This window comes from Canis aureus, chromosome 1 (assembly GCF_053574225.1).
Source record: "Canis aureus isolate CA01 chromosome 1, VMU_Caureus_v.1.0, whole genome shotgun sequence".
In the NCBI taxonomy this organism is placed as follows: Eukaryota; Metazoa; Chordata; class Mammalia; order Carnivora; family Canidae; genus Canis; species Canis aureus.
This window is the reverse complement of record NC_135611.1, coordinates 114,850,218-114,863,585: the sequence shown is the minus strand read 5'-3', so window position 1 is coordinate 114,863,585 and position 13,368 is coordinate 114,850,218. Positions and strand designations below refer to the sequence as shown.

The following is a 13,368-nucleotide window of genomic DNA, read 5'->3' as shown; positions in this document are numbered from 1 at the left end:
GCATCCCCAGCTAGTTGGCCAGGGTCCTTTGCCCACAGATCCACAAAGGCCTTTGTTCTGACCATTTATTGGGGACTTTCTGCTACATCCTGAGGGAAGGAAGGAAGGAGGGCTGGGGACTCTTCCTCTCCTTCCCTGTCCTTACAACCGTCAAGTCCCCAGATGTCCTGCTTTCTGGTGCAGGGTTGGGACTGTCAGTGATGACAGGGTCACTGGCTGGTTCTGAGAAAATTGGGGAAGAAGGGAAGGGGCCCAGGCACGGAGCTGACACGAGGAATGCAGATGTCAGGACAGGCTCAGGAAAATAGGTCCCGGGTTTCCAGAGTCCCCTGAGCTCCAGGAAGCAGCGACAGCCCTGCTGACCAATGAGGGTGAGCTCTCAGCTCGGAACAGGCTGGCTGGGGAGCCTGGACTTCTGGGGCTGGTTGGGTCCGATGTACTGGAGAGGCACGTGAGTGGGGACAGTGATCCGATCGGTGCCAAGGTAGGGCTGGAGGACAGGGGGCACGAGGACGGAGCCATCCTGGGGACAGAGCAGGCCTCAGGATGCTGCCAGCGCCCCAGGCCTCCCCCCTCTGCCTCCCTGAGGGTGATCTTTCCACCCCTCACCTCTTGCTGGTTGCTCTCCAGGAGGGCGATGAGGAGGCGAGGGACAGCACAGGCCGTGGCGTTCACCTGGGAGAGAGGCATGCTCACGTCCATGTGATGACCTCTACCAGCCTGGGAGAGGCTGAGGCCTAAGAAGGGAGGCTGTGGGGACGGTGGGCAGGGCGGTGCGGGCGCTCACCGTGTGGGCGAACTGCAGTTCCCCGGCCTCCTTCTGGAACATGATGTGCAGCCGGCGGCTCTGGAAGTCTGTGCAGTTGGAGGCGCTGGTGACCTGGGTGAGGGGGTGGGCCAAGAGGGTCAGCTGTGGGGGATCCCATTCCCTGTCCCCACTGCGCGTCCTCACCATATTGGAGGCTCACCTCGCCAAAGCGGCCGCGGCCTGGCATCCAGGCCTCGATATCAAACTTGCGGTAGGCGGGAAGGCCCAGTTCCTGGGTGGGCATGTCCAGGACGCTGCAGCCCAAGAGACAGTTGTCGTGAAGGTCAGAGGATAAGGAGGGGAGGCACGAGGTGGAGAAGGTGGTAGGATGCGGCAGGGTATCGGGGGGCAGGAGTGGAGCGGATGGAGCGAAGAGTGCCACTCTCAGCACCCTGGGTTTGTAACAGGTAACCGGGGAGAAAGCCCACATCCCCCAGCCTCTCTGGAAGCCTAACAGATGAGGCAGGAGGGCGTGGGGCTGCCCACCAGGTCCTGCCCAAAAGGGAAGGGGCAGTGAGGAGCCCCTGGGGTGCAGCGCAGATGGGGCGGCACCTAGGGATGGGAGCCACGAGATGGAAGGGGCCCGGGTCTCCACCCCGGAGCGCCCCGCGCTGCCTTGGCTGCCGTCTCCATCCTGTGGCCTACACGGGATTTTAGACCCAGACACACACCCTGTATATATTCCTAATACGGGAAAAGGGGCCGGAGGGTGGGGGTGTGAGGGTGTTCACGGTGAGGGAGCACTAGCCAGCCCATCCCTCCTCCCTCACCCCTGCCCTTCTCCGCACCGGAAGTGCAGGCCCAGCTCTGTCAAGATCTCCATCTGCAGGGACAGGAACTCATCCAGCAGCTGTGAGCTCTGCTCCAGACCAGGGCCTGTCACCCCAAACATCTCCACCTGGGGCAGCGCAGTGGGCACACGGGTCAGGAGGCCCTGGGTCATTGCGGAGGCCCTCCTCTCCGGTTCCGGCTACACCAACCTTGGTGAAGTGGTGTACTCGATACAGTCCCCGTGGCTCTTTCCCTGTGTCTGTCTCGGCCCGGTAGCAGGTACTAGAACAAACCATCCTGGGGGAGCCAGGGAGGTGGAGTCAGGGAGGGGAGAAGGAACGTCACGGGTGGGGACATGTTCTACAGGAACGGGGCATCACCTGATCGGCAGGTCCCTGAAGGCCACGGAGTGGTCCATGAAGTAGCCTAGGGGGAGAGGGGGACAGGATGGGTCAGCCAGGGCACCACCCACTCACAGGAAACCTCTGGGAGAATTAGAAAAGGTGTCCCCTCTGGTATGTGGCTGGATCCTTACTGTGCTGTTGTGCAGTAAACGACCTACACAACTGTACGTGTTGGCCCTGGGGTCACTGAGACATCCTAGGCAGGTGGCCATCACCCCTAGGATGGCCCTGGTTGTTCCCCTGCAATCTCTGGAGGCATCCTCACCCCTGCTGTTGCCTCCAGGCAGGTGCTTACCTGCAAGCCCCACCTCTGCTGTCCCAGCCAGGTTGAGGTCTTCGAAGCGGGAGGGGTCGATGTTGTAAATCTGGGATGGGTTGGCATTTGGCGTCATCCCACAGCCTTCCTGGGGAGGCCAAGCCATTGAGGTCAGGGGACAGATGACCTCGGCCTCCATGTTGCAGTCACAACCCCCGGTCCTTCCCCGGAAGCTTCTAGAATTGCCCTGGCCTCCCTGTTGTGGCCTGGGACCCTCAACCCAGTCCCAGGGTGGTCTCTGCCGGGGAGATAGGCTGTTCTTTATGAGCGGGGTCCCCAGAACAGGGCCTGGCACACAGCTGGGCGTGGGGAGCACTCACAAACACAGCTCCTCGGAGGAGGTCTGGCACCGTCATGGGGGTGAAGCCCTGTGAAGAGGAAGGGGCTGGCTGAGGCGGCACGGCCTGGACCCCCGCCAGGCCCCAAGCTCAGACCCGAAGAAGCGACACTGCAGAGCTGGCCCATAGCTCCCACCTGTCCTTCTAAAACCCATCCCGCCTCAGAGGAAACCGAGGAAGGCCCGAGTAGGGGGGCTTGGAGCCGTCCCTAGGGCCCCTCTCTGCTGGCGCCTCATGGTTTCCTCGCTCAGTTCATCCGGCCCAGGGTAGTGAGAGGTGTGGCGAAAGCTTTCTGTGGCTCCCCAGTGCCCTCCGGAAATGCCCGAGTCCCTTGCTGCTGCCTACACCCCACGCCTCCAGCTCCTGTTTCAGCAGCACGTTTCCCGACACCCCCTCTATGCTACAGGCAGGCACTGAGGTCACACAGCTCTGGGGCCAGCTCCAGGCAGCGGCCATCAGATCCTGGACTAGTTGCGCCCCCTGGAGGCCTTAATTTCTCCCTCTCTGAAGTGGGGGTAATAGCACCTACACCTAAGGTTGCTTTAAGAATTAAACGTCTTAATAATACACCTAAAGTGGGATGCCTGGATGGCTCAGCGGCTGAGCATCTGCCTTCGGCTTAGGTTGTGACCCAGGGTCCTGGGATCGAGTCCCGCATCGCGTTCCCTACATGGAGCCTGCTTCTCCCTCTGCCTCTCTGTGTCTCTCATCAATCAATAAATAAAATCTTAAAAAAAAAAAAATACACCTAAAGCTCTGTAACCAGTGACTGGAGCAGAGGTTACCCCCCACCTCCCCACCTTGAGCCTTTGAGTCTGTGTCAGTGTCACCCCCTCCAGGCAGCCTGCCCATCCTGGCCCATACCCGGTGGATGAGCTTGTTGAGTGTGAAGTTGACCAGGCCGTGCTGCAGGAGGGCACCAGCCCCACGCAGGTAATAGGAGCGGTGGCCGGACACATGGGACAGGCGCCTGGGAGACAGATGGGCGGACAGGCGGGTGCGTGTGGGCTGGGGCTGGTGGGGGGCGACGGGGGCTCTTCTGCACCCCAGGGCAGAGGCCAGCTGCCAGGCGGGGGACCGGGCATCAAACATTCATGCGGGGTGAGGCCCTGGTGGCTGCACACCTGGTGCTGAGCCAGCTGCTGGGGCGGGGAGGGCGGGGAGGGCCGCGAGCGGGCGGGCTCACTTCTGCCGCAGGATGTCGAGTTTCTCTGCGATTTCCAGGTGGCCCCGGGGTTGGAAGGAGAAAGCTGGATTGGGATGAAAAGCTGGATTAGAGAGACGGCGGGGAGGAGCGGCAGCGAGAGAGAGAGAGAGAGAGAGAGAGAGAGAGAGAGAGAGAGACACGGGGAGAGAGGAGAGGAAGGGAGGGGAGATGGTGGCAGAGACGGGACTGGCAAGCGGATTGAGGGATAGAGAGAGACGCGAAGCAAGGGAGAAAAGGGGTGAGAGGGTAAGGGGGAGAGAACATTAGGAAGAAGAAAGAGGGAGGTCGAGAGAGAGCCAGAGCCAAAGCCAGAGCCAGAGGGGAGTCAGGCAGGAAAACCCAAGGGAATCCGGGGCCCGAGTGAGACGGGACAGCCTGCCGCGCACACCCAGAGGAGACAGGGCGGAGGAGGGGAGCACCGGGACTCTACAGGCTCCAGCCACATCCGACCCCGGGGCCCCCCACCTGGCTTGTCTCCGACCACGTGGAGCACTCGGGCCTGGCTCTCGTCCCCGGTGGGCTGCAGAGAGACAGCGGGGGGTCCTGAGGAAGGTGGTCCCAGGCGGGCCCCGGGGCTCCCCCACGGCCCATCTCCGCTCACCACATCCGGGTGGGTCCGGTTGGGCAGCTTCAGCGCCTGTAGGTAGAACTGCTCCTTGAGCTGGGTCTCCTTGGGGTACAGGACCGTGAGCTGCTTGCGGATCTCCCGGCCATGTGCCCGCAGACTCTGATACTGGGGGTCCTGGGGGCGGGGCAGGCGGCGTCAGCCCAGGAAGGGGCAGGGTCCCTCAACCACTCTGACCTCGAGCAGAGCCTCGACCTTGCTGGGAGAGCCTCTGTGGCGGACACCCATTGTCTCTTTGTTTTTTTTTTTGTTTTTTTTTTGTCTCTTTGGCCCAACATCCTGAATTTCCTTCTGGGAAATTCCCTCACCTCGCTTCACCACCACGTGGTATAACCAGTGGGTCATGGACTCAGGCCCGGCCTACCAGAACATTCCACTGCCTTGGCCACAGTGATTGGCTCAAAGACAGGCATGTGACCCAAGCGCCAGGACTACGGGTGCGGCTATGGGGGGAAGTGGTCCCCTTGGCGCCCCAGCCAGCCTCCCCTTTCCTCTGAGGGGAGAAAGTTGGTCTGGGAACAAGAGGGAAGTAGAACCAAGTATGGAGCCAGGCCCTGGAGCCAGCCTCTTGTTTCATGAACCAACAGATTCACCTGGATGGACAATCCTGTTGTCTTCTGTTACAATGTAGGAATCGGGACTCACTTGGCACCTGCCCGCTCCCCCCAGGGACGGGACATCAGCCCCCTGTAGTACCTGCTGCACTTGACTGTTGTCCTGGTTTACCTGGTAGAAGAGAGGTGGAGGCGGTGATTAGGTTCGTGGGCCCGGAAGGAGGGGAAAAAAACAAGGGGTGTAAGGTCAAACAGGGGCAAGAGGTCAGGGGTAGGTGTGTGGAAGGGGTTCTGAATATCTTGCTCTGCAGGTGCCTGGCCAGACAGACCTTCCTCCGCTCTGTGCCTCAGTTTCTCTATCAGGAAAGCCAGGAGGAGGCAAGACAACCGACAGTAATCACACCTGCCGCTCTGTTGACTGAGAGCCACGTCACGCCTGTCTCTGCAGAGGCCTCACGCGGTCCTATCTCTCCATAACCTACTCCACGACGTGGGCATCGGTAAATGACAAAACCGAGACTTGGAGATGTAAAGTCTGTGAACGTGCGACTTCCTATGACTCCGAGCAGCAGACGGAATCAGGCAGACCTGGATCTGAACGTGGGGTGTCTCCTGGATGCGTGTCCTCGGGCAAATCTCGTCCCTCCTCCGAGCCTCGGGATTCCCATCTGTGAAATGGGCTAATCGGACGTCCCCAGCAGGGCTGCTGCGTGGGCTCCGTGAGATGAGTTAGCACTCACTGAACATTTAACTGTGGTCACTTTTGTTGTCTGCACTGGCTGCTGGCCTGTGACGCATGTAGCCCGGGGCCTGGCGCGCAGGTCCCAGTGTCACAGGGAGATGTAATGAGTCTTGCAATTGGCCTTCGAGGGGAGGGGTGGGTGGAAAGCAGCCCGAATGCCTGGGTGCGAACCCTGCCTCTGCCACTTCTTTCTGGCTGTGACACTGAGGCACATTTTAACATCCTGGGGCCCTGGCTGTGTCAGTTGTAAATTGGGTCCGTGCTGTTCCTGTCTCACAGACTCGTGAGGGTCGCACCCAGAACAGTGCCTGGCACGCAGTGATTGCTATATAAATGTCTGCTGTTAATTTTAGGATTACTTTTCTGCCCCCATGGCAGATGTTATTGGCCATCTAACCCAAGACTATTTGCCTTTCCTCCTCCAATCCCACAGACACCTGACTCAGTTTACCCTCCTTGGGCACTCCCTCCCTGTAGTTCAGGGAACATGGGCTAAGCCAGGGGCTGCCTCTCAAGGAGTCCTAAGGCCACTGTAGTAACTCCATCCCTCCTACTGATGACAGGTGTGGGTGTCGGGTGTCTGGGCCCATGAGGCATGAAGGGACCTTGCTGGATGCTTCAGGAAAGGTCTCCCTGCTCTTGAAAAAGGACATGTGAGCCACCGAAGTCCTGCTTTCTGCCTCTGGCAGAGTCATGCAGAGAGACGCCAGCCATCGTGGACTGCGAGAGGGGAAACTGAGGTCGAATCAGCACAGTGAAGCCCCCCCAACCTAGGACCCCCATGCTCACCAGCAGGGCCCGTACTGCCTCAGCCACAGTCCCCTTCTCTTCCTCCAGACTCCGGATCTGCTCCTGCAGCTGCCTCAGCTCCTGCCATGTTGAGATCTGGGGGTGGACACAGAGGGAAAGGTGTGAAGTGGCCTCTGTCTCCTGCCCCTTCTCGCTGGAGCCTGTCCCTCTGGCCACCTGGACCCCAGTGGCCCGTCTCCCCTCCTGCCCTCTCATGCTAGAGCTCCCTGGTGTAAGGCACGTGGCTGCCCAGAATTTAGATACATTTCCCAGCCTCCCTTGCAGCTGTGTGTGCTCCTGGGTCCAAGACCAACCAATGGACATGAGTGGGAATGTGAGTCTTCGGTCACCTCCTTAAAGATAAGTCCCCATGCTGGACTTTCTGTCTCTCACTCCCTTGGACTGGATGATGGACTCTGAGGAGGGTCAAACCGGGCAGCATCCTAAGGGATGCGGAGCAAGAAGATGAAAGGACCCTCCATGCTGAAGGGCATGAGCTGAGGCCCTGCCAGCACTCACCTCTGAGTCTCACAGATGAGAAGCAGCCTCTGTCCTATGGGGCTGTGTGCTAAACCTGTCCCCTCCACATGCAGGCTCAGCTCTTGTTCATGGGCACCCCTACTGCTGTGAGGTCCTTCTGTGAGAGCCCACATCCCTGGGCAAACCCCACTGACCTCTTTGGCTGCAGCTCTCCCTTTGACAAAATGGGGCAAACAACATAGCCCTACCCTCTGGGGCTGGAAGCCAGAAGGGGAGAGCAGGCCACAAAGTGGTTGGCTACCCACTGGGGGGCTCCCCCTGGATGTCCCCTGAACACTCCACCACTCACTACGTGTAAGAGTGCCTTGAAGAAAAGCATCTCTCCCCCAGATCTGGCCCACAAACTCCCATCCCCTACCCCAGAGCCCTGAGCCTCCTGCTGGATGCCACCCCAGCTCTGTGGCCAGGTACCATGTCCTGACCTTTCTGCCTCAGGAACATCCATCAGGTCTGTCCTCCTCCCATCCCTTGACTCCTGCCCCAATCCAGATCCTGTCCTCTCCCATGAGGACCCCTGTGCCAGCCTCTCACCCTGCAGGCTCACCTCCTCCAGCCAGAGTTCCTACACAATCCATCTCCTGCCTGAAAGCACCCAGCTCCCCAGGGTTCCTAGGAACAATTCACATGCCTTCTTATTGCCCATAAAGCCACAAGCCATATTTTTCTTCAAACTTCATGCCCTAAAGAAGTTTTGCAAGCTTTGGGATGTGATCCATTAGTAGGTTATGAATAATTTAGGATCTCTAAACCAGCACTTTAAAAGGCTATGGTAGGGGTGCCTAGGTGGCTCAGTTGGTCAGGTGTCTGACTTTGGCTCAGATCATGATTGAAGGGTCCTAGGTTCAGCCCTGTGTCAGGCTCTGCACTCAACAGGCAGTTTGCTTCTACCTCTCCCTCTGTTCCCCTGCTACCTTCATGCACTCACTCTCTCTCTCTCTCATAAATAAATAAAATCTTAAAAAAAAAATAGGGATGCCAGGATGACTCAGTGGTTGAGCGTCTCCCTTCGGCTCAGGACGTGATCCCCGGGTCCTGGGATTGAGTCCAGCATTGGGCTCTGTGCAGGAACCCTGCTTCTCCTTCTGCCTATGTCTCTGCCTCTATCTGTGTGTGTCTCTCACGAATAAATTTTTTAAAAAAGATCTTTAAATAAATAAAGAAATGGCTATGGTAAAATATACATAAAATTTGCCATTTTAACCATTTTTAAGTGTATAGTTCAGTGGCATTAACTGCATTTGCAACGCTAAGCAGCCCTCTCCACCATCCACCTCTGGAACTTTATCTTCCCAAGCTGAAACTCTACACCATCTTCCCATTCCCCGCTCTCCCCAGCCCCTGGCAACCACCACTCTATTTTCTGTCTCTGTGAATTTGACTACTCTAGGTACCACGTATGAATGGAATCATACAGTTTTGTCTTTTTGTGATAGCCCTATTTCACTTAGCATAACGTCCTCAAGGTTCATTCATGTTGTAGCACGTGTCACAATGTCCTTCCCTTTTTACTGAATCATATCCCACTGTAACGTATGTACCACATTTTGTGTATCTATTCATCCATCCATGGGCACTTGGGTCGCTTCCATCTTTCGGCTCCTGTAAATAATCTTGCTATGAACGTGGGTACACAAATACCTGTTCAAGTCCCTGCTTTCTCTTCTTTGGGGAATATACCCAGAAGTGGGATTGCTGGATAATATGGTAATTCCATGTTTAATTTCTTGAGGAACAGCCACACTTTTTAAGTAATTTTTCTGGGCCTTAGTTTCTCCTCTAATGAGGGCCATCATGGCACCATAGGGTGGTTGTGAAACTGAAATGAGGCAAAAATGTACAGAGCCCTTAGAACAGGACCCTCCTTAGCACCCCAGCAAGGTCTAGCAACACGGTGGCTCTGCTTCTCGTTCCGTGGCAGGTAGTATTATATATATTATTTACCCCCTTATCCTCAACACCTGGGACATAGTAGATGCTGCTGACATAGCTGCAGGTAGAACGATTCATTCATTAAATATTTAGCTGCCTGCTACCTGTGGGGCAGGGGCAGGACTCTACCTCTTACTCTCCAAAGGCAGATCCCTCCACCCTCTGATTTACACCCCACCCCTCATTTTTTGCCCCTTTCCCCCATTTTTTTGTGGTCTTAAGCCTGGCATGTGGGAAGTTCCTAAGCGCAAAGCAGGTATTCGGCACGCTTTATGAAACAGACGCTTCATGGGTGTGTAGACACGAGGACCCTGGCACTCCGTGCATAACTGGCACATACGTGGGTGCCAAGCACGTGTCGGCTAAACCCGGGAAAGAACTAACATTCCTGCGATAGGTTCGCCCCCTGCCGGAGAGTCTCCTGCAAGCCCCGCGCGGCCCCGCGGCTGACGGCCGGCGCAAGCGCACTCACGATCGCGGGCAGGTCTTCCGGCCGCAGCTCCCCCTTGCGGAGCTGCAGGGCGCGCGCGGCCTCTTCCGGGCATGCGCACAGGCGCTCCATGTCCAGCTCGGGGAGCGCGCTGTAGCCCTCGCGCGCGTGCTCGTACAGGAGGTTCCGGTCTCGTCTCTCCGTGGCGAAAGTTCTCCTCGGGCTGTGGCTGCGGACGCAGCCTCTCCGGGGCCGAAGACCCCGACCAGCCACCAAAAGCCACAAGCGGCGCGCCATGGACGCAGCCATCTTGGACAGGGGACAAGGAGTCGCGCACCCTTCGCCCCGCCCACTCCGCGTTTAGACCAATTGCAAAGCAGCTGCGACCCGGGAAGGCGGTGAGCGCCGCTCGCGTCTGCGACGCAGTTCGGCAGGAAAAACTGACCGAGATTGGCTCTGTCGTTGACCAATCGTGGTCTACGCCCCGCCCCCTCAGCGTACACGACAGGCAGGTCCAGCCAATCCCTGGCAGGGTGGCCTCCGGGCGGGCTAGAGGTCGCTTCAGCGTGCCTGCGGACCTTGCTGGGGTGGGTGGTGGAGCCCCTGCTTCTCAGGACTTCCCGGGTCTCTCCTCAGTTTCCCTTCTGTGTGCGGGGGTTGGGGGGTGGGGAGAGGTCGCTGGGTGCCCGGAGTCTACTCAGAGCGAAAGTAAAATTGACGGAGGGAATTTGTGTCAGCAGCGTGAGGGGTTAGACTGTCAGGAAATTCCTCGGATTTAAATCCGAAGGCTCTGAGGACGGGATGGGAGGATTTGGGCCCTGCCCGGGCTACGGCCAGTCCCCTTTTCCTTCCTGATTCTCTTATCCTCCAACGCAGGGACCCTGCAGACGGCGGGATGTCCTGGTCCGGCCTTCTCCGTGGCCTCCGCGCGTCCCTAAGTTACGGTAAGTTGGGATCTCGAGCTGCAGAGACGCAGCTGGACGAGGGTTTTCCGCGCTGGGACTTGGGTGCCTCTGCCGCAGCCCCCGGGGAATCGCGGTTTAAAACTAGGGATGCGTGGTGGGTGTTAGCAGAGCTCCCGCTGCAGGGGTGACGGGGGAAGTCGTTGCATTGGGGGCGTCGTCGGGTCGGTTGGGTCAATTATCGATTTCTTCAGCAAATACTTATTAAATAACCCCTCCCCGCCCCCCCCCCCCCCCCCCCCGTGGGTGAGACATCCAAGCAAAGCGTTTAACTCATTCGTTCAGCTGGTATTTTTCAAGATCCTAGTGTGTGCCAGGTACGGAGGGGGATGCTTAATTTACGTCCTTACTGGCTCTAGGGACATCACGTCCTTCTCCTGGCCATGCCCTTTGCGAGGTATTTCGGTCATTTATTCACTCTTTGCAATATTTATTAAGCACTTTCTGGTTGCCACTCACTAAGGATCACATGACAGGCTTGCACCCTGCCAGGGAACTGGGGTAGATTTTTTTTTTATTTTAATTTTTTTAAGATTTTATTTACCCATGAGAGACACACAGAGGCGTAGAGACACAGGCAGAGGGAGAAGCAGGCTCCTTGCGGGGAGCCTGATGCAGGATTGGATCTCAGGATCACAAGCTGAGCTAAAGGCAGGTGCTCAACCACTGAGCCATCAGGGTGTCCCAACTCTGGGCTGGCTTGACATGTGTCTCTAAGGGTAGCCCCTCATACACGTACTGCGGGGGGGAGGCGGGGGGTAGGTGTGATTATGGTGCCTTTGACACAGTGAGGACATGGAGGGGCAGAGTCTTGCTTAAGGCATACCACTTGGAAGAGGCTATCACCAAGAGGAAGAAGGGGAATATCTCATCCCTTTTAAGGATTTTGCTGTAATTTGACACATAAGGAGACATGGAAATAGACATAGGGCCAGGACTGGCCCTGGATATGGAGGGACTGTAAAGTTTGGGTGCAAAAAGGCATCCATGCTAGTGACAGGAAAAGGATAACCTAAAGCCCTGAACTGGGAGCTCCAGGAGGTTGTGCCAAGGGCTGTCTCTGTCACCACCGTGCCTCCAGGATTGGGGCCAAGACAGGGTGCTCAATGAATGTTTGCTGAAGAGGATCCAGTTATGGTGGTATCTTCTGACATCCTACATCCTACATCCTATCCATAAGCAAGTCCCATCAGTCTGCCTTGGAAATATATAGCTCTGCTCCCCCCCCACCCCCAGTCTTCTTAGTAGACTGCAGCCACACTGGTCTTTCTTCCTTTTTTTTTTTTTAAGATTTTATTTATTTATTCATGAGAGACACAGAGAGAGAGAGAGAGAGAGGCAGAGACACAGGCAGAGGGAGAAGCAGGCTCCCTGTGGGGACCCCGATGTGGGACTTGATCCTGGGACCCTGGGATCACACCCTGGACTGAAGGCGGTGCTAAACCGCTGAGCCACCTGGGCTGCCCGACTGGTCTCCTTTCTGTTGGTGTTTCTGGGGACACTGGCTGGAGCAGGATGAGCAAGGGGGCTAGTAGGGGAGATGAAGGTCAGGGAAGTAATGGGGGCAGATCAACTGGGGCCTCATGGGCCATGGGAAGGACTTTGTCTCTTGCCTAAGTCAGAGGGCACCGCAGGGGGGAGGGCTCTGAGCAGGGGAGGGACATGGCCTGACCCAGGTGTCCACAGGGTCCCTCCAGCTGCATGTGGGGACTAGAGTGTAGGAGGAGGGAGGAGTAGGGATCAAGAGATGAGCCTGGACAGGCCCAGAGTTGATGCAGTGGAGAGAGGAAGGGGTCTATATGAAAGTTCAACTGACATCATCTACTTATGGGGGCTGGAAGTGAGTATGACAGGGAGGAGGAGGGACCCCTCCCCAAAATATCCCGTTGGGTTGCTCTGGAGGTGGCGTGAGTTAAGGTGGGTACAGTGCACAGAACAGTCCCTGACATGGTGTCAATCTGTTTGCTTTTATTATTATTTTTAAGCAGCATTAAAGTCAGTATCTTCCTTGCAGCATAAAATGAGTTAATCCACATTAAATGTTTAAAACAGAACCTGACATGTGATGGTTGCCCAGTAAACATTACTACTCCTACTTGTGACCGCCCCTAGACGTAAACACATCCTTGTAGAGTGCTAGGAACAGTGCCCAGAACTCTTACCCCTTCACTGGGATAATAACCATCCCCTGTTGTCCCCGGTTGTGTGTCTCCAGGCCAAGCCCTGGCCTCCCAGCTGTGGACCACCCGCACCATGGCCACCCTGAACCAGATGCATCGCCGGGGGCTTCCAAAGTGGCCGCCTCCACCTCTGGGCCCCACGGCTGGCCGGCCACAGCTGAAGGGAGTGGTTTTGCGCACATTCATCCGAAAGCCCAAGAAACCCAACTCGGCCAACCGCAAGTGCTGCCGTGTGCGGCTCAGCACAGGCCGAGAGGCTGTATGCTTCATCCCCGGAGAGGGTCACAGCCTGCAGGAGCACCACGTCGTGCTCGTGCAGGGTGGCCGCACCCAAGACCTGCCTGGCGTGAAGCTCACTGTCGTGCGTGGCAAGTACGACTGTGGCCATGTGCAGAAGAAGAAGTGACTGTCCGGGCCGCAGCAGGCTGGGGTTCACCCAGAACAGGATCTTTCTCTCTGGAGGCCTGCAGTATTCTTGGGAAGCTATTCCAGTTCTGGAAGCACCTGGTCCTGGGTTCAAGTCCTGGCTTCGCCTCTTCCATCTGGAACACTGCTTGCCCATAGGGGTTCTGGATGTGAGTTAGGAAAAGCACCCCTCTGTCCACACCCTTGCCTTCCTTGTGTCGTGCATTGACTCAAGGGACCTCTTCTGCTGAGATAAGGAAGGCCCTGTACTGCTGTCTCTGGGAAGGGGTTGCAATAAATACAGACACACACACCCCCATGGTTGTAATGTGAACCCTCTTGCACAATATTTGCCCGCTGCGTGCTAT

General features: G+C 57.1%; 2 protein-coding genes across 8 annotated transcripts; one reads left to right on the top strand and one right to left on the bottom strand.

The window, feature by feature from the left end:
- Positions 1-51: 51 nt before the first annotated feature.
- Positions 52-9,812, bottom strand: SARS2 (seryl-tRNA synthetase 2, mitochondrial). Of its 4 annotated transcripts, XM_077852612.1 has the most exons (17): positions 9,496-9,811; positions 6,555-6,650; positions 5,148-5,195; positions 4,947-5,036; positions 4,446-4,514; positions 4,310-4,364; positions 3,824-3,887; positions 3,502-3,607; positions 2,620-2,667; positions 2,279-2,387; positions 1,960-2,005; positions 1,789-1,876; positions 1,597-1,706; positions 969-1,062; positions 788-880; positions 610-675; positions 52-523 (listed from the first exon to the last, which is right to left on the bottom strand). In XM_077852612.1, the coding sequence occupies exons 1-17, from the start codon at positions 9,760-9,762 to the stop codon at positions 380-382; spliced, it is 1,593 nt and encodes a 530-aa protein (XP_077708738.1). In that variant the 5' UTR covers positions 9,763-9,811; the 3' UTR covers positions 52-379. The 4 variants fall into 4 exon arrangements, with proteins under 4 accessions (XP_077708738.1, XP_077708718.1, XP_077708728.1 ...); XM_077852592.1 differs by lacking the exon at positions 4,947-5,036 and having other exon boundaries at positions 4,310-4,387; positions 4,446-4,586; positions 5,063-5,195; positions 9,496-9,812; XM_077852602.1 differs by lacking the exon at positions 4,947-5,036 and having other exon boundaries at positions 4,446-4,586; positions 5,166-5,195; positions 9,496-9,808.
- MRPS12 (mitochondrial ribosomal protein S12) lies at positions 9,583-13,313 on the top strand. Of its 4 annotated transcripts, none has more exons than XM_077852721.1 (3): positions 9,583-9,851; positions 10,330-10,397; positions 12,631-13,313. In XM_077852721.1, the coding sequence occupies exons 2-3, from the start codon at positions 10,349-10,351 to the stop codon at positions 12,999-13,001; spliced, it is 420 nt and encodes a 139-aa protein (XP_077708847.1). In that variant the 5' UTR covers positions 9,583-9,851; positions 10,330-10,348; the 3' UTR covers positions 13,002-13,313. The 4 variants fall into 4 exon arrangements, with proteins under 4 accessions (XP_077708847.1, XP_077708819.1, XP_077708828.1 ...); XM_077852693.1 differs by lacking the exon at positions 9,583-9,851 and adding an exon at positions 9,882-9,961; XM_077852702.1 differs by lacking the exon at positions 9,583-9,851 and adding an exon at positions 9,951-10,040.
- Positions 13,314-13,368: the final 55 nt, after the last annotated feature.